Source organism: Mirounga angustirostris, unplaced genomic scaffold (genome assembly GCF_029215605.1).
Source record: "Mirounga angustirostris isolate CCGP_5_RB_7025 unplaced genomic scaffold, mMirAng1.0.hap1 SCAF_3, whole genome shotgun sequence".
In the NCBI taxonomy this organism is placed as follows: domain Eukaryota; kingdom Metazoa; phylum Chordata; class Mammalia; order Carnivora; family Phocidae; genus Mirounga; species Mirounga angustirostris.
Genome location: NW_026991711.1, coordinates 161,410,542 through 161,437,929, shown reverse-complemented (window position 1 = coordinate 161,437,929; position 27,388 = coordinate 161,410,542). Strand labels below are relative to the sequence as shown.

The window sequence follows — 27,388 nt, the reverse complement described above, 5'->3', positions numbered from 1 at the left end:
TCCTGGGATTGAGCCCCGTATCGGGCTCCCTGCTCTGCCGGAAGCCTGCTTCTCCCTCTCCCACTCGCCCTGCTTGTGTTCCCTTGCTCGCTGTGTCTCTCTCTGTCAAATAAATAAATAAAATCTTTTAAAAAAATAAAAAATAAATAATAAAACAATATAAATTAGACTGAATCTGGCCATGCTCTTAAAAGTATGCTTGATAGAACTAGGCATGTTTAACTTAATGAACTGGAAACATAGAGGAACTGGAAATATAGAAATCTTTGGATGTTTGAACTGCCAGGTGGGAAAATGATTAGATATATTATGAATAGTATCCAGAGGTCAGAACAAGCATTTAGGATAACGGATTTGGGGTGCCTGGGTGGCTAGTAGGTTAAGTGTCCGACTCTTGGTTTTGGCTCAGGTCCTGGTCTCCGGATTGTGGGATCTAGCCCCGTATCCAGTTCTGCACTCATTGGGGAGTCTGCTGGAGATTCTCTCTCTTTCTCCCTCTCCTTCTGCGCCTCCCCTCACTCTTTATCTCTCACTCTCTAAAATAAATAAGTAAATCTTTTTTTTTTTAAAGAAAAGAAAGGATAGGGGCGCCTGGGTGGCTCAGTTGGTTAAGCGACTGCCTTCGGCTCAGGTCATGATCCTGGAATCCCGGGATCGAGTCCCACATCGGGCTCCCTGCTTGGCGGGGAGTCTGCTTCTCCCTCTGACCCTCCCCCCTCTCATGTGCTCTCTCTCTCTCTCTCTCTCTCTCTTTCAAATAAATAAATAAAATCGTTAAAAAAAAAAAGAAAGGATAACAAATTTGTATTTAATGGCAGGGGAAGTGTGTAATAGAATGATTAGGGACTTTGGAATCAGTCAGACTTGGGTTTTAACACACTTTCTAGTTGTATAAATTTGGATGAGTAATTTAATAGTTAATCTCAGTTTACTCATCTGTTTATTGGGGGAATTATATATATTTTAACTACCTCAGAGAATCTGAGGATTTAATGATCTACTATGCATGAAAGTACCTAATAGAGTGCCTGACAAACAGCCCCTCAGAAAAACTTTTATTTTATACAGATATAAAGAAATCATAAGTTTCTTTATTATATACAAATATCATGTAGATGCATTAAACTTTTTCTCTAATACATCCAAATTCCCCATTATTGAAAGCAGTATCATGACTAGAAAGATGGCCCAAAAGGATATGTTCTGCTGGCAATGGTTATATAAATCATAGATGAAGTATTATCTTTATACACAAAACATAGGCCTTAATAGAGTTGTTATGAGGGTTAAATGAAAATACGTATAGAATATTCAAAACTGTGTCCAGTATATGGTAAGTGCTCAAATGTTGGCCTCCTTATTCCAGCCACTTGCCCCCGCAGTCCAGATCTTCTCAGTCTCTAGTACTTCCTGGCCAAAATACTTATGGTTGTTTTGTCCTTTACTGTGCCATCATAATAACTTCGTAAAAACTGCATTTAAGTATTCATCTTGTTTATTAAAACTCGTGAACTTCTTCTTTGGTTGCTCTCATATCCTATTAGCTGACCTTGACCAAGTTCTTTTTATAATTGCAGGTGACTCTACCTGAATTTTCCAGCTGCAGAATGTGTAGTACTTTTAAAGGTAAATGAAAATAAAGACAAGTCATTTAAGTGTGCTAGTTTCGGGGGCACCTGGCTGGCTCAGTTGGAAGAGTGTATGACTCTTAATCTCGAGGTCGTGAGTTTGAGCCCTACGTTGGGTGTAGAGATTACTTAAATAAATAAAACTTAAAAAAAAGTAAAGCTGTCATTTTTTTTTTTTTAAAGTGTGAGGGAGGTGCCTGGCTGGCTCAGTTGGTAGAGCATACGACTCTTGGTTGTGAGTTCAACCCAACGTTGGGTATAGAGATTATAAATAAATAAACTTTTTTTTTTTAAAGATTTTATTTATTTATTTGACAGAGAGAAAGATAGCAAGAGAGGGAACACAAGCAGGGGGAGTGGGAGAAGGAGAAGCAGGCTTCCTGCAGAGCAGGGAGCCTGATGCGGGGCTCGATCCCAGGACCCTGGGATCATGACCTGTGCCGAAGGCAGACGCTTAACAACTGAGCCACCCAGGCACCCCAATAAATAAACTTAAAAAAAAAAAAGTGTGCTAGTTACAAAAGGAAACTTGACAGCATTTAGTAAGTTATCTGCATGCAAATAACTGACTTATGAGTGATGTAGTCCGTAGTTCCTGTTATTGATAGAAAAAACAAAAATAGGATTTTAGGAGAGAGAGAGGAGAGAAAAAATTCATTTTTTGGGTAAACTGATTAGCTGGGAGCCAGTTGGGATCATCATTATTTAGTTTCAGGCCATTGGTATTACAAGTTCTGAAATGAAATTTTTTCAGAGTAGGGAGAGTTGATCAAGTTTTTGTTTGCCAAATTCTGAAGTCTGTTCAGTGAAGAACTGACTATAAAGTATTGGAAAGTTGCATGTTTACTGTTTAGATACCAGGATACCCAGAAAGCCATTTTCTAACTGTAAAGTTGTTTGGTAAGCATGCAATAATAGTAAAGGGAGGTACTTGAGGATTATTTGATCCAGGTTTGGTATACCGGTGAAACATGGACTTCCCCCAATGGACTGTTTCTAGTGCATAGACACTAAAGTCTACCAAACCATTATTCTTTGCTCGTCTGCCCCTTCTCTAAACTCTCATGTATTAAAACACTTCCTTTCTGGTACTGTTAATCATTCTGTAGATTGGTTAAGGCTTTCTTTATAGGAAGAATTGCTTTCCCATTATTATATTTTAGTTGCCTTGATTGAATTTGTCTTTTTCCAACTCTCAGACACCACTTCCTGTCCTTTCCATTTTTCAGATAAAGAGTTGATTTACCTTTTATCAAAAGCATAATATTAATACGATAATGCATAATATATTTTTCATACTTGAGACTCTTTAAAATGTAATATAAATACATGTATTATGTGAATGTTTAATTTATTTGGTTGTTGAAATGAATTTTTCATCACTTTTGAGTGCTTTATTGCTTTTGTTTAGGTTGGCAATGATGAGTAAACTGGAATTAAAGGAAGACAAGATGCTGGAGGTTCAGTTTGTGGGAGATGATGATGTCCTTAATCACATTCTTGATAGAGAAGGAGGTACTGAGTGATTATACAATTGAAGAGATGCTTATGTGATGGTTATGGATTATCTCACTTTTTAAAATATTTTAACCTTCTATTTTAAAAATAGAGCACAAAGTATTTGATCTAGTAAGACTAAATAAAAACTACTTTTGTAGTTTATTCCATTCCAACTTTTGAAAATTAAAAATAATAAAGCCTTATCTGATATGAAATACTTAATATTAGGGGTAAGTGATAATTACCCATTGTAATTAAAATGTGACCCCCCAAAATAATAAACTTTCAAGGTTTTTCCTTAAATTATATAAACTGTGGTGAAGAGTGGTGCATACATTCATCAAAGAGAAAACACTGAATTTTTTTCCAGATTTTAAATAATGACAATATAAGTATTACAGTTTGTTTACTTATTTAAATGTAATGTTTGGAAAGAATTTATACCTGTCATGTTCTAATTCTTTGGATGTTCTTATAGGAGCTAAATTAAAAAAGGAACGAGCTCAGCTTTTGGTCAACACAAAAAAAATTATAAAAAAGCCAGAATATGATTTGGAAGAAGATGACCAGGAAGTCTTAAAAGATCAGAACTATGTGGAAGTTTTAGGACAAGATATTCAAGGTACTTCGGTAGCTGGGGTGGGGAAAGTACACTCAAATTTCTGCTAGTAGCTGAAACTGCTTTGCAGGATACATAACAGTAGTCTGGTAGGTTAGGCAGTGGCAAGCTATATTACTATTTTTTTTTATTGTAAACTACATACAAACTTTACCATCTTTAACATTATTAAGTGTATACTTCAGTTGTATTAAATATATTCGTGATGATGCTGTGCTATTATCACCATCCATCTCCAGAACTCTTTTCATCAGGCATGCTACATTGTATTTCTCATCAGAAAAGCATTTGCTTCAGGTTTTTATGTATAGTTGGAAGGTTGGAAGCACTGAATTTCCACTATAGTTTTTTTCTTTAGTTTTTTTTTTTCCCCCACAAGCAACCAGTGGTGCACTTAATTATTTTTAGATTCCACAGACCAAACTAAAGTTATTTGTTAAGATATTTGTATTTTTAACTAATTTGAAATAATTTCATAAAGCAAGTCACTTCATTATTACTTTGGTCTTCTTTACAGAAATAGTTAGAAAGGGGGCACCTGGGTGGCTCTGTCAGTTAGGCATCTGACTTGATTTCAGCTAGGGTCATGACTTCAGGGTTCTGGGATCGGCCCCATGTCAGGCTCTGTGCTAGGTGTGGAGCCTGCTTGAGATTCTCTCCCTCTCCTTCTGCCCCTCTCCCCACCTTGCCTCGCGCACACCTACTCTCTCTGTCTTTAAGAAAGGAAGGAAGGGAAGGAGGGGAAGGAAGGAAGGAGGGAGGGAAGGAAGGAGGGAGGGAGGGGGGAAGGGGTGGGTGGGAGGGTGGGAGATAGATAGATAGATAGAAGGAACATTCCAAGAAGTAATATTGCTTCAACCTAGGCGTGCTAATGTTATGGGGGTGTTTTGGGGTTTTTTTTTTTTACACCTAAGCCAGATTCCTGCCAGATTATATTTAAAAATTTTTAGGCTTATTATGTTTTAGTTAGGGCTCAAGGAACACAGATTTACTTAAGTTGGCTTAAAAAAATAAAGACCAAGGAACAAAATCAGTATTGTTGGGCACTAGGGACATTGGAACTGAGACCACATTAAAAACCTAGGGACTTTGCTTTTATGGATCTCCTAGTCTCCTTCAGGTCATCTCTGTGCATCCATTCTCTTTCTGTGTTGCCAATCTCTCTCATGTACGTGCTTTTTACTTTATTTGACTTATAAATGGCCATCATCACTACTCCTGACCTTTTTGTCACTTCTTGAGTCATAATGCTTCTGGTGTGGTTCCTGATGTTAAATGGCATAATACAAAAAAATGACGACTATCCCTCACTAGACTAAGTGGGCAGAGTGGATTCTTTTAAAAGTGTCCCCAACTAGAGAGTTAACATTTTTTAGGGCATGTTCTGAATAGAACTTTGGATTCTTCTTCTTCTTTTCTTTTTAAGATTTTTATTTATTTAAGAGAGAGCAAGAGTGAGCATGAGCAGGGTGGGGGGTGCAGAGGGACAAGCATACTTCCCGCTGAGTGAGGAGCCCTACGTGGGGCTTGATCCCAAGACCCTGAAATCATGACCTGAGCCAAAGTCAGATGCTTGACCGACTGAGCCATTCAGGTGCCCCAGAACTTTGGATTCTTGATTCCTGTTATGGTAGACCTAAGAAGAGATTGAAAGCAATATATTTGTCTTTAAAGTGGTTTTTTTGGATACTTGATTCTTATAAGTTAGCTGCTAGAAAATTCCGTGACCAATATGTGGTCCATTCTTTCTTTATTTAAATATTTTATTTATTTTTTTGAGAGCGAGAAAGAGAGTGTGCATGCACGAGTTGGGGAAGGGAGAGGGAGAAGCAGATTCCCCACCAAGTGCAGAGCCTGAGGGAAGGCTCCATCCCAGGACCCTGAGATCATGACCTGAGCTGAAGTCAGCCACTTAACTAAGCCACCCAGGCACCCCATTCATATTATATTTAATTTTGCCTTATTCACAGTTCCATTTTTGAACTTAAGGATTATGTCAGGTTTTTAATTGTGGTTAAATAAAATCTCTTTTTAAAAATTATGAGAGGGGCATCTGGGTGGCTCAGTCATCTAAGCATTCAACTCTTGGTTTTGACTTAGGTCATGATCTCAGGGTTGTGGGTTCGAGCCTTGCATGGGGCTCAGTGTGGAGTCTGCTTGGGATTCTCTCTCTCCTTCTCCCTTTGTCCCTCCCCCCACTCTCACGCTCTCTCTAAAATAAATCTTTTTTAAAAAATTGGGGCGCCTGGGTGGCTCAGTTGGTTAAGCAGCTGCCTTTGGCTCAGGTCGTGATCCCAGGGTTCTGGGATCGAGCCCCACATTGGGCTCCTTGCTCGGCAGGGAGCCTGCTTCTCTTTCTCCCTCTGCCTGCTATTCCATCTGCTTGTGCTCTCTCTGTCAACTAAATAAATCATTAAAAAAAAAAAAAAAGATTTAAAAAACTGGGAGAAAATAAATAATAAATAAATAAAACTTGTGGTAAAATATATGTAATATAAAATTTCCCATCTTAAAGAGTGTAGTTCAGTATTAAGTACATTCACATTGTTTTGCAGTCTCCAGAACTCTTTTCATTTTACAAAACTGAGATTCTACCCATTAAAAAACTCCCCAGTCCCTCCTCCCCACAGCCCAACAATCACCATTTTATTTTCCTCTGAATTTGACTATTTGAGGTACCTCATATAAGTGGAATCATTCAGTATTTTTGTGTGTGACTGGTTTATTTCACTTAGCATAGTGTTCTCAAGGTTCATCCATGTTGTGGCATGTGTCAATTTCCTTCCTTTTTGAGGCTGAATACTACTGCAATGTATGTATATACGTTTTGTTTATCCATTCATCTGTCAATGGACATTGGGTGGCTTCAGCCTTTTGGCTACTGTGAATAATGCTTTTATGAACATGGGTGTACAAGTATCTTTTTGAGACCCTGATTTGAATTCTTTTGGGTATATTCCCAGAAGTGGAATTGCTGGATCATATGGTAATTCTATTTTTAATTTTTTAAAGAACTGCCATAATGTTTTCCACAGCAGCTACACCAAATTACATTTCCACCAACAATGCACAAGCATTCCAGTTACTCTGTATGCTTACCAACACTTGTCTTTTTTTTTAATAGCCTTCCTAATGGGTGTGAAATTGTAGTGTTATTTCTGTAATATTGCATTCAGATTTATAAATAACATAGTTGGCCTCTGTTAGACGTTTGGATTGTTTCTAAATTTTTATTGTAACAAATGCAGTAGTGATTATCCTTGGATATAAATCTTTGTTTAGATCTTTTATTTCTTCATAAGAGACTCCTAGCAGAATTATTGGTGAAGGTGTATCAACTTTATAAGGCATACATATTGCCAAATTGCTTTCTAGAAAGATTATATCACCTAGTATTAAGATCCCTCATTGGCATTAAACATTTTTTCTTACATTTATTACCCATTTTAATTTTTCCATGGTTTTTATATTCACAGTTTTTTGGTTTTGTGCATTTTGAGTAATTTAAAAACCTGTTAAAAAGTTTTATATGTATTATAGTAAAATCTTGGCCAGTGTGATTAGACCACTGTTAATTAGTCAATCAAAATGTCAGAACCAGAAAATCACAAAAATAACTACTGTACTCGAAACATTTTTATATATAAGCATACACACACACAAACCCCAGTCTTGTCTTTTTTTCTTTTTTTAAAAATTTTATTTATTTAGTTGAGAGAGTAAGCAAGCGCAGAAGCAGAGGGAGTGGCAGGCAGAGGGAGAACCAGGTTCCCCACGGAGCAGGGAGCCCCATGCCAGCGATCTCAGGATCCTGAGATCATGACCTGAGCCAAAAGCAGATGCTTAAACCACTGAGCCACTCAGGCGGCGCCCCCCCCGCCCCGTCTTTTCTTTAATTAGAAGTTTGCTAGAGGTCAGCTGGTTGAAGAACAGCATTACCTTTTGATTTTGGTGTTTGATTTTTTTAGACACTATATCCATAATGCATGCATCATCTGGGATTTCAGGTTTCCTTTCCCTCCATTAGATTGTACATTTAAAGACACTTTTAATGCAGTCTTGGTATAGTATGTTTTATATTTTTTCAAATTTTTTTCTTAAATCTTTTATGGCTTCTCATCCATACCTAATTTGAAACCATTTGTTTTAGTTAATAACTTTTATCAAATATTTCTAAAGCATTTAATTTAGTTTACGGAGAAACCACTCAGTATCTTTAAATATTTTGTCTCTGTGCCAGACATTTAAGTTATATAAAGACAGGTTTACCATAAACAGACTCATGCATACATGAAAATCAGATATATGAGAGAGGTAGCATTGAAGATCACTCAGCTAAGGATGAACTGGTCAGTAAACAGCGTTGAGCCAATTGGGTATCCTTATGAATAAAAGAAACTGGATCTCTACCTCCCATCATAAACAAGTTAATTACCTTAATTTAAGATTTACATTAAAAGCAAATGTAAATGCTTTTATAAGAAAATACAAGGGAATATGGTTTTGACTTTATTATAGAAGAGGTTTTTTTAGTTTAATGTAATCAAAAGAAAAGATTGACATATTCTAATTAAAATTCAGCGCTTCTCAAGAAGACAAACCACAGATTAGGAGAAAATATTTGCAAAACACATCTATTAAAGAAATGTTACTCAAGGGCCACCTGGGTAGCTCTGTTGGTTAAGCGTCTGCCTTCGGCTCAGGTCATGATCTCCGGGTCCTGGGATCGAGCCCCGCATCAGGCTCTTTGCTGAGGGGGGGGGTCTGCTTCTCCCTCTCCCTCTGTGATCTCTCTCGCTCTCTCTCAAATAAATAAAACCTTTAAAGAAATGTTACTCAAAATATACAAAGACCTCTTAAAACTCAACAATGAGATAATGAATAACCTGATTTAAAAATGAGCAGAGGACTCAGCGGGGAGCCTGCTTCTCCCTCTGCTTACTGTTCCCCCCTGCTTGTGCTCTCTCTCTCTGGCAAATGAATAAATAAAATCTTTTAAAAAATAAAAATGAGCAGAGGAACAGGACATCTCACTGAAGAAGATCTATAGATGGCAAATAATCACATGAAAATATACTAAAAGCATTATACGTCATTAGGAAATTGCAAATTAAAACAACGAGATACCACTTACACACCTATTAGAATGGCCCAAGTGCAAAACATTGACAGCACCAAATGCTGGCAAATCTGTGGAGCAACCGGAATTCTCATTTATTGCTGGTGGGAATGCAAAATGGAACAACTGGATGACAGTTTGGCAGTTTCTTACAAAGTAAACATATTCTTACCATATGATCTAGCAGTTGTGCTTCTTCGTATTTACTCACATGAGTTGAAAACTTATCTCCACTCAAAAACCTGCACACACATGTTTATAGAACCTTCGTTCATAATTGCCATGGCTTGGAAGCAACCAAAAAGTTAACGAAGAATAAATAAACTGATATATCCATACAGTGGGATATTATTCAGCACTTTAAAAAAAAAAGCTATCAAGACATGAAAAGATGTGGAGGAACCTTAAACACTTATTACTAAGTGAAAGAAGCCAATCTGAAAAGGCTACTGGCTATGATACCAACTATATGACATTCTAGGAAAGGCAAAACTACAAAGACGGTGAAGAGATCAGTGGTTGCCAGGCGTCGGGGGATGGGAGGTGTGAATAGGTAGAGTACAGAGAATTTTTAGGGCCTTGAAACTATTCTGTATTATACTACAGTGGTGGATACATATCATCATACTTTTGTCAAAAGCTATAGAATGCCATCAAAAAGAATGAAATCTTGCCATCTGCAACCACATGGATGGAGCTAGAATGTATTATGCTAAGTGAAATAAGTCAGAGATACAAATACCATATGATTTCACTCATGTGGGATTTAAGAAACAAAACAGATGAACATAGAAGAAGGGGAAAAAAAAGGGAGGCAAACCGTAAGAGACTCTTAACTTTCTTAACGATAGAGAACAAATCGAGGGTTGCTGGAGGGGAGTTGGGTGGGGAATGGGCTAAATGGTTGATGGGTGTTAAGGAAGGCACTTGTTATGATGAGCACTGGGTATTACATATAAGCACTGAATGACTAATTTCTACCTCTGCAACCAATATTAACTATATTGGTTAACTGTTAACTAACTAGAATTTAAATAAAAACTTAAAAAAAAAACTACAGAATATACCACACCAAGAGTGAACCTTGGGCACCTGGATGGCTCAGTCGGTTGGGCGTTTGCCTTCAGCTCGGGTCATGATCCCAGAGTCCTGGGATCAAGCCCCATGTTGGGGCTCCCTGCCCAGTGGGAGCTTGCTTCTCTCTCTCCTTCCCGCTTATACTCTCTTCTTGCGCTCTCTCTCTCTTTCAAATAAATAAATCTTAAAAAAAAAAAAGTGAACCTTAATATAAGCTATGGACTTGGGATGTTAACGAGGTGTCAGTGTAGGTTCATGATTGTAACAAATCTACCACTCTGGTGTGGGATGTTGGTAGCTGGTGGAGACTGTACATTTGTGAGGGCAGGAAGTATATAGGAAATCTCTGTACCTTCTATCCAAATTGGCTCTGAACCTAAAACTGCTTTTAAAACAGTCTTTGAAAAAAAATTTAGGACTTCTCTTCATCAAATGTCATCATAAAGAGGTGAGAAGACAAGTCAGGATAAAGAAGATATTTCTTCCTTGGAAATAAGAAAGTTGTGAAAAGATGTTCAACCTCATTAGCGATTAGGAAAAGGGAAATTAAAACAATTCTCCCCATAAGATTCATTTTACACCCACTCGACTGGCAAAGATTAAGGAGTTTGGATAATGCCAAGTATTAGTGCATATAAAATGGGGACTCTTATTAAACAGTAAGGATAGTGAACACTGACTTTGGAAAAGTCTGGCACTGTTTTGTAATAACAATAATAAACCCAATACATATTGATATAAATATATTTAGACGGAAAACAATTATTTCCAAAAAGAAAATAAGAAGTCACTGTTTTACATTTTTGCAAATGTCTGGCTTAATAGAAGACAGCTGAATTTTCATATCTGCTTCACACATTCCATTAACCCACAGGATGGTGCTGTTATCACACATAATGTAGTCTCTGGAATACCTCACTCTCCACTCTTGATTGAGAAAAAGTCAAATAATGTCTTAGTGTTATGAAAGAGTTTTGGCCTCGGGGACCTGAGAGACCTGACGCCACCACACTTGGAGAATTGCTGTGCCAGAGAGTAGGCTACTAGCCATGAGTATCTGGTATGTTATAGGTAGCAGCTGTTATTTAAAGGAATGATTGAAGAGTGAAATTAAGTCACTATCTTGAGAGGGAGTAAGAGAGCTTCCACCATGTAACAGTGATTTAAATCTCAACCTCAATTAGCTCAATTGTACTTTGCGTGTTTGCTTCAAGAAGAAAACCTATTTGAGTCCCTTCAGTTTTCCCTCCTCGGGCAACACTATCATGAATTGAATGGCTATCCCTCTAGTCCGGAGGGGTTTATGGGGGGGGGGGGTGGCTCTGTGTGTGTGTTTATATATCTAATTTGTGGGTATTCATGAAGAATAATATGTTTTCTGTGTTTCAAATTTATATAAACAGTTCTCTTGTGTGTTTTAAAATATTTTATGTATAAATAATGTATTAAACCTTTATGCAAGACAGTGGGGGGGTGCAAATCTTAAGGTTTTATCTTTTTTTCTGTTAATTTTGCTTATTTTTCCAAAACACACTGCATTTTCTCTTTCAGAATCCTTGAAAAATGGCTCTGCTGCAGATGGTGGGAATAAAGTTTATTCTTTTCAGAATAGAAAACACTCCGAAAAGATGGCCAAATTAGGTATGTTGCTTTTCTAAAAGGTGTATTTAACCACATTCTCCACAGTTATCATCTTATTGCATTCCCTAGAAGAATGAGGGATGTCATTTTATATCACATTTTCAAGCATACATAGTCAGTTTTTCATGCTCATATGTGTCTTCTGTTCTCAGATAGGTTTTGTTGTTTTTTTTTGCTTTTTTTGTTTTTTTAGATTTTATTTATTTATTTGAGACAGAGAGAATGAGAGAGAGCACATGAGAGGGGGGAGGGTCAGAGGGAGAAGCAGGCTCCCTGCCGAGCAGGGAACCCAATGCGGGACTTGATCCAGGGACTCCAGGATCATGACCCGAGCCGAAGGCAGTCGCTTAACCAACTGAGCCACCCAGGCGCCCTCTCAGATAGGTTTTAAGTGTCTCGTAGTAGGAATCCTGTCTTCATCTTCTTCCCACATGTAGCATAGGTTCTGAAGAAATTTTTAAGTTTGTGAGTGACTTAAGTCACAGATATTCTGAATTTATTAAATAAGAATTTTATGCTATGTATAGAAAAACATATTGTAGGGGCCCCTGGGTGGCTCAGTCATTAAGCATCTGCCTTCGGCTCAGGTCATGATCCCGGGGTCCTGGGATTGAGCCCCGCATCGGGCTCCCTGCTTGGCAGGAGGCCTACTTCTCCCTTTCCCACTCCCCCTGCTTGTGTTCCCTCTCTTGCTGTGTCTCTCTCTGTCAAATAAATAAAATCTTGAAAAGAAAAATATATTGTAGAAAACTATAAAATTGTTACAAATGGGCTATTGTGACATTTTCGTACTCAATTTGCCACTTACACTAATTACACATGAATTACTGATTTTTAGAAAAACCAGACTAAAATAAATTACATTTAACATTAAAATTAAACTGTCAATCCAGTTAAAATTCAGATGGCACTTTATTTGGGTTCTGTGGTATGAGGGGTCAGATTTGAAAGCTTTGAGGAAGGGAAATAACATGTGAAAGCAGTTTGAAAATTGAGGTCCATAAGTATATGAAGGTTTGGGAACACCAAGAAGAGAAGTCAAGAGTAAGGGAATAATAATTAACTACCCGGTAAAATGTAATAGTTGTTTAATAGGGCTTATAATGTATAATTACAGAACACCAACATATATTTCTGAAGTGGTGTATTTTTATGCAATCATTCTGGCCAGTAACCAGGTAAACATTCAAGATCAAGTGAAAAACTTAAGTGTTGACACTGATGAGGGACATATAAGTAATTATAAGACCTATGTTATAGAACATAATAATGTTTAATCACTTGCAAAATTCAGTTTTTCCAAAAGGTATAATATGAAATTCATTATTAATTTTGAAGCTAGCATGGTATGTACAATAATTTACATTAACTGATCTGTTTCTTAGTGTTTATAATCCACATCAAGAAATTGAAAGTTTTTCAACCTGTAAAAAATGACTGCATTCTGAGTAGGATCTCTGGGAAACCAGAGAATAAATGTTAAAACAATTATTAGAGAAAGGATCAGATAGACACCAAGACTAACCTGAAACCCCAGAACCATGAAATAGAACAAAGAACATTGGAGAAAGAGAACTAATAGTGGAGAGGAGCCCCAGAAGAGTAATCAAGTAGAAGTTCTCCAAGTAGATAATCAACATGCATATAATAACCATGATGTATGTCTTACATTATATGGGCTGCAAGAAACTTAAGCATTGTTATGTTGTACATTTCTGTCATCATAAATGAAAGAAATATATAGTCATGGGGGCGCCTGGGTGGCTCAGTCGGTTGGGCGTCTGCCTTCAGCTCAGGTCATGATGCCAGGGTCCTGGGATAGAGCCCCACATTGGGCTCCCTATCCAGCGGGGAGCCTGCTTCTCCTCCCGCTCCCCCTGCTTGTGCTCTTTCTCTCTCTGAAATTTTAAAAAGATAAAATATATACAATCATGACAAGATGGTTTTCTGGTTAATTTGAGATTGATCATACTTTCTAAAATCTATTTAGTTAGGACTCATGTTTAGTTGTAATGCTCTTTAAAGAGTTTGACTTACTAAGTATTGTTGCTAATTGTGTTTACATCTGATTATATCAGTGAAGTAGAAGGCCTTAGTATTTTTTTTTTTTAAAGATTTTATTTATTTGAAGGACGCCTGGGTGGCTCAGTTGGTTAAGTGTCTGCCTTCGGCTCAGGTAATGATCCCGGGGTCTTGGGATTGAGTCCCACATCGGGCTCCTTGCTCCACGGGGAGCCTGCTTCTCCTTCTGCCCGCTCCCCCTGCTTGTGCATGCACTCTCTCTCTCTCTGACAAATAAATAAATAAAATCTTTAAAAAAAAAAAAAGGATTTTATTTATTTGAGAGAGAGTGCGAGCAGGGGCAGGGGCCGAGGGAGAGGGAAAGGGAGAAGCACAGAGCCCGATGCAGGGCTTGGTATCAGGATGCCGATATCATGACCTGAGCCAAAGTCAGACACTTAACCAACTAAACCACCCAGGCGCCCCAGCCTTAGTATTTTTTGAATAACTCTAACCTGCCATAAAATCATATATTACTGTGTATGAATGATTAAATATAATTGGGCTAATGAAGATATAGGACTAGATATAGAAGTTAGACAGGGAGGCTTTTTAAAATACATGTTTGGGATGAGTAAATTAATGCAAACAAAAGAGCAAAGGTAGAAATACCAAGTAGAGGACAATAAAGAGTTCAGTGAGCCTGTAGAAAGGGATGACTTTAGGAAATTAAAAATAGATTGGATGATAGGATAAATAATAGCCTAATGAGAAGGCAAAGATTTTAAAATTTTATTTTAAAATTTCCAATATGGGGCCCCTGGGTGGCTCAGTTGTTAAGCGTCTGCCTTAGCTCTGGTCATGATCCCGGGGTCCTGGGATCGAGCCCCTAGTCGGGCTCTCTGCTCACTGGGAAGCCTGCTTCTCCCTCTCCCACTCCCCCTGCTTGTGTTCCCTCTCTCGCTGTCTCTCTCTCTATCAAAATAAATAAATAAAATCTTTAAAAATAAATAAATAAAATTTCCAATATGTTGCAGGCCAGTTGTGTAAAATACAATACAAATGAATTATTAGAAAAATGAAAAAGATACAGAATATATGCCCCAATTTTTTATTAGTAGAGTCAATAGCCATATGTGATTAACTGTCTTTTATTCTTTTTCCTCTTCAATTCTTCCTTTTCCTTCCCTTTTGTAGTTTAATAGTTACTTAAAAACAGAATTTTTCCATGTTGCAACATATAACCAAAATGATCCCAGCTAAATTACTTTGTGCTTATGTCGCTTTTTGTTGATGTGAAGTTTTTTTTTTCCTATCCTTTGGGTCAACAGCCTTTAATCCAAACATAGTACATTATTCTGGTGTAAAGAGAAAGCAAAGGGCTGATTTTTAGGCATACTTAGAGAGAGAATGTGTAGAGGAGACAGCAGGGAAGGGATGGAATAGCTACCAGCAATAGCTGGGGGCCGGAATAATGTCATAGAACCCAAACGGAGGAATAATTTCAAAGAAAGAAAAAAAAAACCCTCTAGTGAATGATACAGAAGACTGAGGAGGTTAGTTAAAAAAGAAGGCAGTACATTTGTGGGGACTGTCAGAGTATTTTGGATCAATTTCAAGTTTGGAGGATAAAACTGAAACAGGAAGAGTTTGAGTAAAGTGGCTTTAACTTACACAAATTCAAGTGTACTTTCTCCTTTAAAAAAAAATGGGGATATAATGTTCACTTTCTTCTCAGTGAACAACGTGCCAGTGTGTGTTAAATTGGGAAATATAAATCTATTCCTTAGTTAGGCTTCATTCCACATGCCTCTCACGCTACTGAGAAAGTAAGTATCTTTAAAGGTAAAGATTTTAGTTTTCCTTTAAAATGGCCCTATATTTTAGAAGCCAACTATTTAATCTGATGTTCAGTTGAAGAAACAGCCATCTGTTCAATGCTATTTTAAATTTTACATGTTATTCACATGTATTATAGAGTTTTAGACACAAAATAAAATATACCACATGTGATGGGAGATTTAAGAGTTTTTAAAGCATAAAATTTTAAATATAGACAGCTTCCATTTGATTTTAGATCCTATTTTCTGGCCATTCTTACCCCTAGGCCTCAAATATATATGTTAAAGAAATGGAAAGAGTGTAAAATTGCCTATGGAGAGGAGAGGGAGAGAGAATGACAATTATAGAAAGCAGTACGGTCGGGCGCCTGGGTGGCTCAGTTGGTTAAGCAACTGCCTTCGGCTCAGGTCATGATCCTGGAGTCCCTGGATCGAGTCCCGCATCGGGCTCCCTGCTCCGCGGGGAGCCTGCTTCTCCCTCTACCTCTGTCTCTCTCTCTCTCTGTCTCTCATGAATAAATAAATAAAATCTTTAAAAAAAAAAATTATAAAAAAAGAAAGCAGTAAGGTCAAAACTGTTTATTTGTATTTTCTTGAGACACCTGTAGATAATTGAAAGAAGACTTAAGATGCTTGGAACATAGCAAATGAAGGTAAGAGGCAGTACTCTTAATATGGGTAGGTTTATTTATCTTCCTGGTAATAGTAGCAGGCAGGTTTCTTTTTTTTTCCCCTAAGAATTTATGTAAGCGAAGGGCACCTGGGTGGCTCAGTTGGTTAAGCAACCAACTCTTGATCTTGGCTCAGGTCTCATGGGTCATGGGATTGAGTCCCACATCAGGCTCCGCACTCAGTGGGAGTCTGCTTGAAGATTCTCTCCCTCCACCCCTCCCCGTACTCTTGAGCACATGTGCGCTCTGTCTCTCTCTCTCCATCTAAAATAAATGAATCTTTTTTGAAAAAAAAGAGCTTTATAAGTGAAATAAAGCTCTTTCCCCCTTCATCTGCTGTCATCCATTAAAGATTGTTTTATATATTTCTTTTGTCTGTTTACAGCTTCAGAACTAGCAAAAACACCAAGAAAAAATGTTTCATTCAGTTTGAAGAATGATCCTGAAATTATGATAAACATTCCTCAGTGTAGTAAGGGTAAGATTTTACCTCAGTTCTTTGAATAGAGTTTTCATAGTTGCTTCAAGTTATGCTTGAATTCCTTGTCTAAATGCATTGTTATATATTCTTTTCTGTTCTGAAAATTCATTCAACAAAATGCAGTTAATACCCAATTTGTGCCTTAGTATGCCCATATTTAGCTATCAATAAAAGGGGGAAATAACTGCTGATAGAAGTTGTGCAAATTGACAGGGCCAATTAGAAACACTCTTAAAACCCTATTATCGGAGGGTATGTGTTGTGGTGAGCGCTGTGTGTTGTGTAAGACTGTCGAATCACAGACCTGTACCCCTGAAAGAAATAATACATTATATGTTAATTAAAAAAAAAAAACCTATTATCATTTGCTTGAGTAAGCCAAGTGTTCATGGAGGATTTGCTTTAGCCACATTCTATTTGAAATAAGGCTTTGGGGGTTTGGAAGTCACAGTTGGTGGAGAATTGTGGAGCAGTTTAATGACACTAGACTAGATGAAAATTGAAGTACTTATGGTAAGTAATGCCTTTTTGTTTTATTTTTTAGGGCATTCTGCTTCAGACAAAGTTCAGTTGAAGGTAAGCAATGACTGAAAATAAGCAAAAACTTTAGTGTTACAAGGACATGAAAAATACCCACTTCATCTCTTAATTTATTTAGTGCTTTACAAGTTACAGGTATTTGCCAATTAGACACCTTATATCAGATGAAGCATCTGAGGTTCAGAGAGGTGAAGTGACTTGTCTTAAGTTCATCTAACTGGGAAGGAGAAAAGATGAAAAATGAAGCCAGGTCTTCTACACCCAACTGCTGTGTAGAGACGCTTAACCGTCTGAGCCACCCAGGCGCCCCTGCTGTGCCGTTTCTATGTCAGAACTATCCCTGGGTATTTTCATCTTAGTAGAGCTGGCCTGGAAATTTTATGGGTTGGGTTGGGTTTGGTTTTGCTTTGCTTTGCTTTTATACATAGTGTTCTTTTGTTTCTTGAGGGACTAATGCCAAGATCCATTAAATCCATTAATATATCCTTTCATAATTTACATTTGAAAACAAAGTTGGGGGCGCCTGGGTGGCTCAGTTGGTTAAGCGACTGCCTTTGGCTCAGGTCATGATCCTGGAGTCCCGGGATCGAGTCCTGCATTGGGCTCCCTGCTCGGCAGGGAGTCTGCTTCTCCCTCTGACCCTCCTCCCTCTCATGCTCTCTGTCTCTCATTCTCTCTCTCTCAAATAAATAAAATAAAATCTTTAAAAAAAAAAAAAAACAAAGTTGGTTATGGTAAATTTGTTCTAGGGTAGCTGAAAAGAATTGACCATTTTTATCCTCTCCTTTGTGTTTTTGTGATTTTGTTTTTTCATTATGCCTTGTCAAGTGGCCCTGTCTGGATATGAGCAAGCCCAGATGGGCATGGACGAATCCAGTACAATGAGTATGTGAGTGGTGAGTGTGTCCAGGCTTGGATGGCTATAAATTTAGACATGCCTGGAATTGTGCATAGGCTAAGTTTGGGGAACCCCTTATAAGAATGAGTATAGACATTCAGGGCCATGGTTATGACCTGTGTGCAAATGTCCTATTTAGGCAAGTCTAGATGTGCGATTAGACATGTTAGAGCCTCTTTTGTCTTTGATAATGCTTTTTTCCTGTATTATATCTTGTATACTGTATCACTATGAAAGAATAAAACTCATTCCCATAATCCAGTCAAGAATATAGATATATTAGCACGTTCTTTTTCAAGGTGTGGATCACAACACATAAGTGGATCTTGTCAATTACCCCAAGAAACCATCAGAAAACCTACCACAGTAAGAGACAGCATCCCAGTGGCAGTCTTAGTGCACTTAGAAGGGACGGGGTTCAGGAGAGAATATGTATAGGGCTTGGGGATCTGGACTCAAAAGGCTTCAGGCACAGCTATCAAGATGGGAAACTGATATAAGACAAAACTCATTACAAGATATTTGAGGATTGGTAGACACAGAAAAGAGAGGGTCTTTTTTTTTTTTTTAATTTTATTTATTTATTTATTTCTTATTCTTATGTTAATCCCCATACATTACATCATTAGTTTTAGATGTAGTGTTCCATGATTCATTGTTTGTGCATAACACCCTGTGCTCCATGCAGAATGTGCCCTCCTCAATACCCACCACCAGGCTAACCCATCCTCCCACCCCCTCCCCTCTAGAACCCTCAGTTTGTTTTTCAGAGTCCATCATCTCTCATGGTTCGTCTACCCCTCCGATTTCCCCCACTTCATTCTTCCCCTCCTGCTACCTTCTTCTTCTTCTTTTTTTTTTTTCTTAACATATATTGCATTATTTGTTTCAGAGGTACAGATCTGAGATTCAACAGTCTTGCACAATTCACAGCGCTTACCAGAGCACATACCCTCCCCAGTGTCTATCACCCAGTCACCCCATCCCTCCCACCCCACCCACCATTCCAGCAACCCTCAGTTTGTTTCCTGCGATTAAGAATTAAAAGAGAGGGTCTTAAACTGAGTCCTGATGAATGAACTATTGTTTGATAAACTTGTTGCCCTGCTGAGTCATCTATTATCCTGATGGGAAAACAGGTTGCCCAAATGAGCAAACTGTCTAGATAAGTTAGTTTGCAAAACTTTCTGTAGCAAACACTGAAGTTATTTATTAGTTTATAGCCTTACCTTTTTGAGCAAGAATTTTCCAAAATGGTTATTTTGACACAGGTGTTCTCATACCTGATAATTAATCTGTATGGAGGCAGGCTGTCTCAACTTTCAGTCTTGAGATGAGTTTATGACCTGCAGTTTAAAAAATGAGATAGAATAAAATTGAAAATGTCTATTTTGTAAGTATTATTTCATAATAAATTGTTTCAGTTGTATACTGTGTGCACATGTGGATCAAGATGTGCAAAATATAAAAACATTTTTTAAGGATCTGGATCAAGAAAGTTTGTATACTTTATAAACCCATTGGGCTCAGTTCATTTATTATAGTACTTTTTTTTTTTTTAAGATTTTATTTATTTGACAGAGAGACACAGCCAGAGAGGGAACACAAGCAGGGGGAGTGGGAGAGGGAGAAGCAGGCTTCCCGCCGAGCAGGGAGCCCGATGCGGGGCTCAATCCCAGGACCCTGGGATCATGACCTGAGCCGAAGGCAGATGCTTAACGACTGAGCCACCCAGGCGCCCCTATAGTACTATTCTTAATATCCCAAATCAGAATGTATTAACATTTGAAACTAGCACCAACAACCTATCACAAGACAATAGACTTCAATTTTTCGTCATAATTTCTTATTGCCAAAATAACACAGGGAATTTATCTTTTTATCAATACTGTTAAAAATTAACATGTATACAACAGTGGGCATTTTAATGTGCCAGAAATTTCTTGGTGTTAGAGTATTATATTCTGTGAGGAAAAGAAAAACAGACTTTATATGTCTGTAGTGTTCAAAAAATTTTAACATAATGGAGTAAAATGTATAGATCTCTTTCTCTCCTGCTCACAGAAGGTAATGCTTTAACACAAGTAAATTTCAAGCACATTAAAAGGCCCACTGCCATATGCATAGGAGTGCCCATTTCTTCACTTACTCATTATCACTGGATATTATCAACTTTTTCGAGAATTTTTTTTTTTTTGGATATTATCAATTTTTAAAAAAGAAATATTCTGCTAGTCTGATGGGTGAAAGTGGTTCAAAAGGCTAATTCTTCATATACTTATGTTTTTTTCTTTACATAATAAAAAGTACTTTATAGATGTCTGGAATACAACTTCTACAATCACTCTAGGAATCCTTTGGAATTTGTTGTATTGTTTTTGTTGCTTTCTGCTGTTTTTTCCTAACAGAGTCATTTGTCATTGTCTTCTAATTCCAAGGTAGTCTAATGAAAACAAAATATTTTTCTTGTCTAGCCTCTTCCACTCATCCATCATTAATTTACATGTCATCATTATGATGTGATTATTGAAACTGTTTTGCTTTATTTTTAAACAGAACAGCGATAAAAGTGAATTTCTGTCAACAGCACCTAGTGGTCTAAGGAAAAGATTAATAGGTATGTATTTCTTTTTAAACTGAGTTTTTATAAAAAGCACCTAAAAGGGGGCAGTGATGGTTTAGTGTATAGGGTCTAGTCTTAAACTGCTTGTTTTTTGTCTTTGGCCTGCCACTTACTGAGACCTCTGTGTGGCTCAGGTTTTTCATTTACAAAATAGGGATAATAATTGTCCTAGCCCTGGCGTTGTTCTGAGAATAATGGAAATAAAAGATGTCAGAAGTGCTTAGTATAGTGCTTGACCTTGATATGTGTTTCACAGGTGTTAGCTGTTATCTTTTTTTTAAATTTATTTTTTTAAAGATTTATTCATTTGAGGGGCGCCTGGGTGGCTCAGTTGGTTAAGTGTCTGCCTTTGGCTCAGGTCATGACCCCAGGATCCCGGGATCGAGCCCCACATTGGGCTCCCTGCTCAGCGGGAAGCCTGCTTCTCCCTCTCCCACTCCCCCTGCTTGTGTTCCTGCACTCGCTGTCTCTCTGTCAAATAAATAAATAAAATCTTTAAAAAAAAAAAATAAAGATTTATTCATTTGAGAGAGTGCATGGGGCTGGGGGGTGGGGGAAGCTGACTCCCTGTGGAGCGTGGAGCTCCGGAGCTCTATGTGGGGCTCCATCTCACCATCCTGAGATGAGGACCTGAGCCGAAATCAAGAGTGAGTCGGATGCCCAACTGACTGAGCCACCCAGGTGCCCCTATCTTTTTTTTTTTAAGTAAGCTCTAGGCCCACCATGGGGCTTGAACTCATGACCCTGAGATCAAGAATCATCCTTTTTAGAGAGTAGGAAAATTTCCTCTTCCTTCTCAGTCACCACCAAACATGTAGGAGGTATACATGTAAATGAGGTGGAAGCATTTTCTGGTTCCTCCTGCTACTTCTAACCCATGCATCTACCATGGGCAGCAGTCAGTGCAAATATGAATCTGCTAAAGTATATGCCCACAAAATCAAGTCCTTTTTTTTTTCTTCCTTTAGATCTATATTTATTATATGCTGACTCTAGATATTCTGAAATATATCTGTTGTTCAGAATTGCTACACTGATTTGGTTAAAGTTCTTTCACTCATATTTTGGAAGTTAACTTTTTATAAAAGTTTTATACTTATTTGTTGAGTATAAAACTAGTTTTGTCCTTACTTTATGAGTATAAAACTAGCTTTATTATTTCTGGGGAGTAGTGGAGGTTGCTATGGTTTGTTTAAAAATAAAATTCTTGTATCAGCTCTGGGATGGAATGTCCTATGTATTAGTAATACTTATAATAGTAGCTACCATTTATGGAGTCAGGATGGCATTTTCTGTATAGGCAGCAACAGAAAATTCTACAATAATGGCTTAAGCCTTAGACAATTATCTCACATCATGAAAAGTCGATGTGATACGAACAATCTAGGGATACACTGTTCCATGGTTGAGGTAAGTCAGCAGTGTCAGAAAGGACCTACGTTCTTCCAATCTTCTTGTTCTCCCATCAGCATTTTTCATCTTTAGGTTTGATGCTTCATATTGCAAATGGCTTCTTTACCTCTAAGCTATTGGTATAAATAAGGGGCTTTCCCTCTATAATAGTGAGAGAAATCTTTCCCAGAAGCTTCTAATTTCCCCTCAAGTTTCATTGATCGGAGGGTTACATAGCCAATCCTGGTTGCAAAAGAGTCTGGGAAAACAAGTATCTGGCAGAGGAAAAGATAATTACCATGATTATTTATTCCTTAGGGTGAGACACATTGCCACATTTTACAAAATTGGAGTTCGTTAGCAAGGAAGAAGAAAAGAAATGGTACTAGGTATGATTGACAGTTTCGGCCACAGTTCCTGGGTGTGAGGCATTGTTGGTTGCTTTACATATCTTTCAATGTGATCTTCCCAATGGTTCATTAAATTAGGCACTATGAGCCTCATTTGATAAATGAGGAAACTGGTGCTCAGAAAACTTTACATAATAACTAGCTCTGGTGAAATCATCAGCAAGTAATGACAAAACCAGGAGTGAAATTCTCTTATTTCAAAGTCCACGCTCTTTCCATTACCCTTCAGTGCCTTTCTTGTCAGACTGTCAAATTTTCCCAATTGCTTTCCCCCCCCCAGTTCCAAGGTCTCATTCTGACAGTGAAAGTGAATATTCTGCTTCCAACTCAGAAGATGATGACGGGGTTGCACAAGAATATGAAGAGGACACTAATGAAGTCATATTGAGCCAAAAGATTCCATCTCAGAATAGAGCCCTTTCAGCTCCTATTTGTAAAGAAACACCTTCTAAGAAAATGAAAAGAGATAAAACAGTAAGTGGAGTCTTTAACCTTAAAGAAAAATTATGTAGTATCTTAAAGCTAAGCTACCCTAAAAGAAGAGATTCAAATGGGGGATCAACATAATTTTTCTTTACTTCTATATTTTCTCAGCCTTTTGCATAAATGCCTATCTATATTTGCATCTATTTCTGAACTTTCTATTTTGGCCTGTCTGCATTCATATTCATGTATCAGTGCCGTATGCTAAAGGTGACATCTCAATTCAGTTGTATAAAAATGAGCTTTTAAATAAATTTTGATTGGATAATTGGAAGCAAAACTTCTCAGTGAATACTTTTTATATAGTTTTGTTTTTGGAACATTGTTGATAGATTCAAGTCAATGTAAATAGTAAGTGAAGTGGCTGTGGATCCATGTTGAGTTGTTTGGAAGAACATTGTATGCACCATGGCCTGAGAAAAGACTAATTATCTGGTGTTCTGTATAAAGATTCAGAGTAGTCTAGGAAGCCTACTGCTTGAAAGGTTTTCCATCCCTTCTTACCACCATGGAGGTTAGTCCTGCCCCAAGTCCGCAGAACAAGTAGTGAGCCATTTTACTGGAACGGTAGGCAGGTCTTTTACTTTACTGTTGATATCCTCCTCATTTTCAGTTCTTCGACTGTCCTGATGTTAAAGGATTTGTTAGAACTGTGAGGCAAAATGAAGGTCCCGATAGGTAAAACTCCCTTTTCTTTAAGTCTGAATGGAAATTTTATATTGGAGTTTTTATGTTGGAACTTAGGAATCGTTTCAGACTACTTCAATCTAGTCATTTCTTTAACTTTTATGACCCCTAAGAGTTACTCAGTTTTCCTACTAGAAGTAAATGTCCTTGTTCCTTAATCTATTTTTGCTTCAAAAAGAAAGTGGTGCCAAATAAAGAATTTCACATATCCTATTTTATGCTGATGTTACTGTCTAGTTTTGGTATAAAACAAACATCTAGGGATGCCTGGGTGGCTCAGTTGGTTAAGCGACTGCCTTCCGGCTCAGGTCATGATCCCAGGATCCTGGGATTGAGCCCTGCATCGGGCTCCCTGCTCAGTGGGGAGTCTGCTTCTCCCTCCCCCACCTCTTGTGCTCTTGCTTGCATGCACTCTCTCTCTCTCTCTCTCTCCTTCTCTCTCCCTCCCCCTCTCAAATAAATAAAATCTTAAAAAAAATAATTTTAAAAAATGTTTAAAAATATCTGAAACTAAGAATTGATTTTGCTCTATCCACTTTCAGAGTGATTTGGTAGAAGAATATTTTGAAGCTCATAGCAGTTCAAAAGTTTTAACCTCTGACAGAACACTGCAGAAACTAAAGCGAGCTAAACTGGATCAGGTATGTTGTAAGGAAGTTACTTCTACATTTTTTTTTCTTTATTGTGAGCTAAAAGTACACTGCATAAACAACAAATTTGAAGGGTAAGTTTACACAAACAGAATTATTGTCCTGATAAAATGAAACACAAATTAATGTGACCTATTACATATTTTATTATATAAAATGATAAATGGTTCACTTGAATTCTGTTTGACATACTATAATTAAATTTTTTTTCTCTAATTACTTTATCATTTCTTCAGGATTTATGATAATCATCAGGCCATAGTTTCTTTGATATCCATGTAGCATTAATCTGTTATTCTTTAACCCACATATTCATTGAACTGCACACTGGTTGTAAAAAAGACTGTGACCTGACTCTTTTAGTTACAAACCTTGCAAAGAACAGAGCAGATCTGCTTCTTGATATTATGGAAAAACCTGCTCAGTACTGTAGGGTAACAAGGTTACTATATACTATGGTTCTGGTATCTTATTTTATAAAAAATACCAGTTATATTCAGGGTTTTGACTGATACCTCCCTGAGAGACAAGACAGAACTCAATTGAGTGAGAAAATCTTTGAGTAGAAAGTGAGGTTGATAATCTGAGTCAAGAAGAAATTGTTATTGGCTCAAAGTGTATTGAGACTTATTACTTGTAAACTAGAATTTTTGCAATTTTCTAAGGTATACAGGGCTTTTCACAGATACAGAAAAGAGGAGAATATAGGGTAAGCTGCTATGACCTAGAAGACCTGATGCTATATGGTTGTTTTTGTTACCTGGCTTATTGGTAATCAGATTCAGATCAGAGACTAGCTGAAAACATGTCAAGAAGCCAAGTTGTTCCAGGGAGCAGACAGAACTAACTTCTGCTTAGTGCATGTATTTCTATATAAGCAACATGGGAGAAGGATACATGGGTCTAGAGTCAAAGCAGGATTTCATAGGACTGAGATGCTGAAAGACCTAAAATGAAAGGAACGGCTGTTACCAATAATGAGGGAAGGGAAGGTCTTTCATTGACTGTGAACATAGCTAACCAACTCGACCCTTTAGTATTAAAAAAATATTTTACTTAAGGGATAGAATCATGGAAACATGGTAGCACCAAAGTAAAATGCATATACAGCTTTTTGCTAGAGTTTTCATTTCAGAAAGTGAGCTGTGTTTGATTCACCAGCATGAATTTCTAAGTTTTGGGTACAGGGCAATGTACCTTTCTCAGTTTATTTACGTTATCCTTTAAAAAACTTTACCATTTGGGGTGTCTGGCTGGCTCAGTCAGTAGAGCATGTGACTCTTGATCTCGGGATTGTGAGTTTGAGTCCCACATTGGGTGTGGAGATTACTTAAAAATAAAATGGTGGGCGCCTGGGTGGCTCAGTTGGTTAAGCGACTGCCTTCGGCTCAGGTCATGATCCTGGAGTCCCGGGATCGAGTCCCGCATCGGGCTCCCTGCTCAGCAGGGAGTCTGCTTCTCCCTCTGACCCTCCTCCTCCTCTCATGCTCTCTGTCTCTCATTCTCTCTCTCTCTCAAATAAATAAAATCTTAAAAAATAAATAAATAAATAAAATAAAATCTTATTTACTTACTTACTTACTTATTTAATTTTAAGTCCTCTTCACACTTTCACGACCCTGAGATCAAGAACTGGGCTGAGATCAAGAGTTGGATGCTTATCCAACTGAGCCACCCAGGTGCCTCTTAAAAATAAAATCTAAAAGAAAAAAACAAAAAACTGCTGTACTTATCAAAGATGGATTTGTTAGAAGAAGCTTTTAGGGAGTACCTGGTTGGCATCTGTGACCCTTGATCTTGGGGTCATTGGTTTGAGCCCCACGTTGAGGATGGAGATCACTTAATAAATAAAAGTTAAAAAAAAAATGAAACGTTAATGGGGCATCTGGGTGTTCAGTCAGAAGAGAGTCTGACTTGACATCAGGTCTTGCTTGATCTCAGGGTCATGAGTTCAAGCCCTGTGGTGGGCATGGAGTCTACTTAAAAAAAAAAAAAAAAAGCTTTTGGAAGAGAAACAATGATACAAGTTTATTTTACTAGTGATAATGGTAAATTATAAAGAACTTTTACTGTTTTCTGGGAATTCATATTTCACTGTTACCATAAGCTTTCACATTTCATCAAATTCATAGGTTTTTAAAAATCTGTCTGGATTTGTTGTAAAAGCCAGGAGGCTGGTTTAATCATCTCCTTATGGTAATGATATTTTTAGAAATTAAAGCCTTATGTTTGGAATTTATAATCATAGAAATGGTTCTAGATAAAACTTGGAAAATTCTTTACTGTTATATATTTGTACTGAAAACAGTACTTAAAAATTTTTAGGAAAACGGGTGCCAGGGGTAGCTCATTTGGTTGGGCATCTGGCTCTTGGTTTTGGTTGGGGTCATGATTTCCCATGTTGGGCTCCACACTAGGCGTGGAGCCTGCTTGGGATTCTCTCGTTCCCTCTCCCTCTACCCCTCCCCCTGCACTCACGCACATGCTCGCTCTCTCTCGCTCTTGATCTCGCGCTAAGAAAAATTTTTTTAAAGAAAACAAATACTTAAATCATACTTGAAATATTATGTGTATTCAGTTGATGCACTCATTACCAAACCTGATTACAGTAATATTTCCACTAATGGCCCCTTTTTAACCTCTACCTCTAGTGAAATATTTTTAGTTTGGATTGATTTTGATGTAAATGGTTTGAGAATGATTTTCTTCCCTTCTTTTTTTTTTTAAAGCAAACTTTGCGTAACTTACTGAGCAAAGTTTCTCCTTCCTTTTCTGCTGAACTTAAACAACTAAATCAACAATATGAACAATTATTTTATAAATGGATGTTGCAGTTACGGTATGTACTATTATTATTTCATACCCTTGTAAAATAACAACATATTTATATGTGTTAAAGCAATTTAACATTGAGTTTTCTTTTTACAATCAACTTGATAATATTTTTTATATATAAAAATGTGAAAAAATAGGTATTTTCCTAATTTTATGATTCACATGTAGAAATTTCATATTGTATGACTCATCTTAAATTCTAGTTTTCAAGAAATGTGTCTAAATTTATCAGATGTGAAAGCCACTGGTAAAATAACTTAGAATTTCTTAGAATTCTAAGTTACTACTTATA

At 37.4% G+C, this 27,388-nt stretch overlaps 1 protein-coding gene across 5 annotated transcripts in view; it reads left to right on the top strand.

The window, feature by feature from the left end:
* Positions 1-27,388, top strand: part of ORC2 (origin recognition complex subunit 2) — a 43,993-nt gene that overhangs the window by 2,943 nt on the left and 13,662 nt on the right. For all 5 annotated transcript variants that reach the window (XM_045868254.3, XM_045868249.3, XM_045868250.3 and 2 more), the window contains exons 2-11: positions 1,578-1,626; positions 3,040-3,143; positions 3,607-3,750; positions 11,495-11,584; positions 16,483-16,575; positions 17,123-17,154; positions 20,573-20,633; positions 22,722-22,915; positions 24,154-24,252; positions 26,991-27,100. In XM_045868254.3, the coding sequence (XP_045724210.1) occupies positions 3,047-3,143; positions 3,607-3,750; positions 11,495-11,584; positions 16,483-16,575; positions 17,123-17,154; positions 20,573-20,633; positions 22,722-22,915; positions 24,154-24,252; positions 26,991-27,100 (920 nt within the window). In that variant the 5' untranslated portion in view covers positions 1,578-1,626; positions 3,040-3,046. The remainder of the gene's footprint in view (positions 1-1,577; positions 1,627-3,039; positions 3,144-3,606; positions 3,751-11,494; positions 11,585-16,482; positions 16,576-17,122; positions 17,155-20,572; positions 20,634-22,721; positions 22,916-24,153; positions 24,253-26,990; positions 27,101-27,388) is intronic.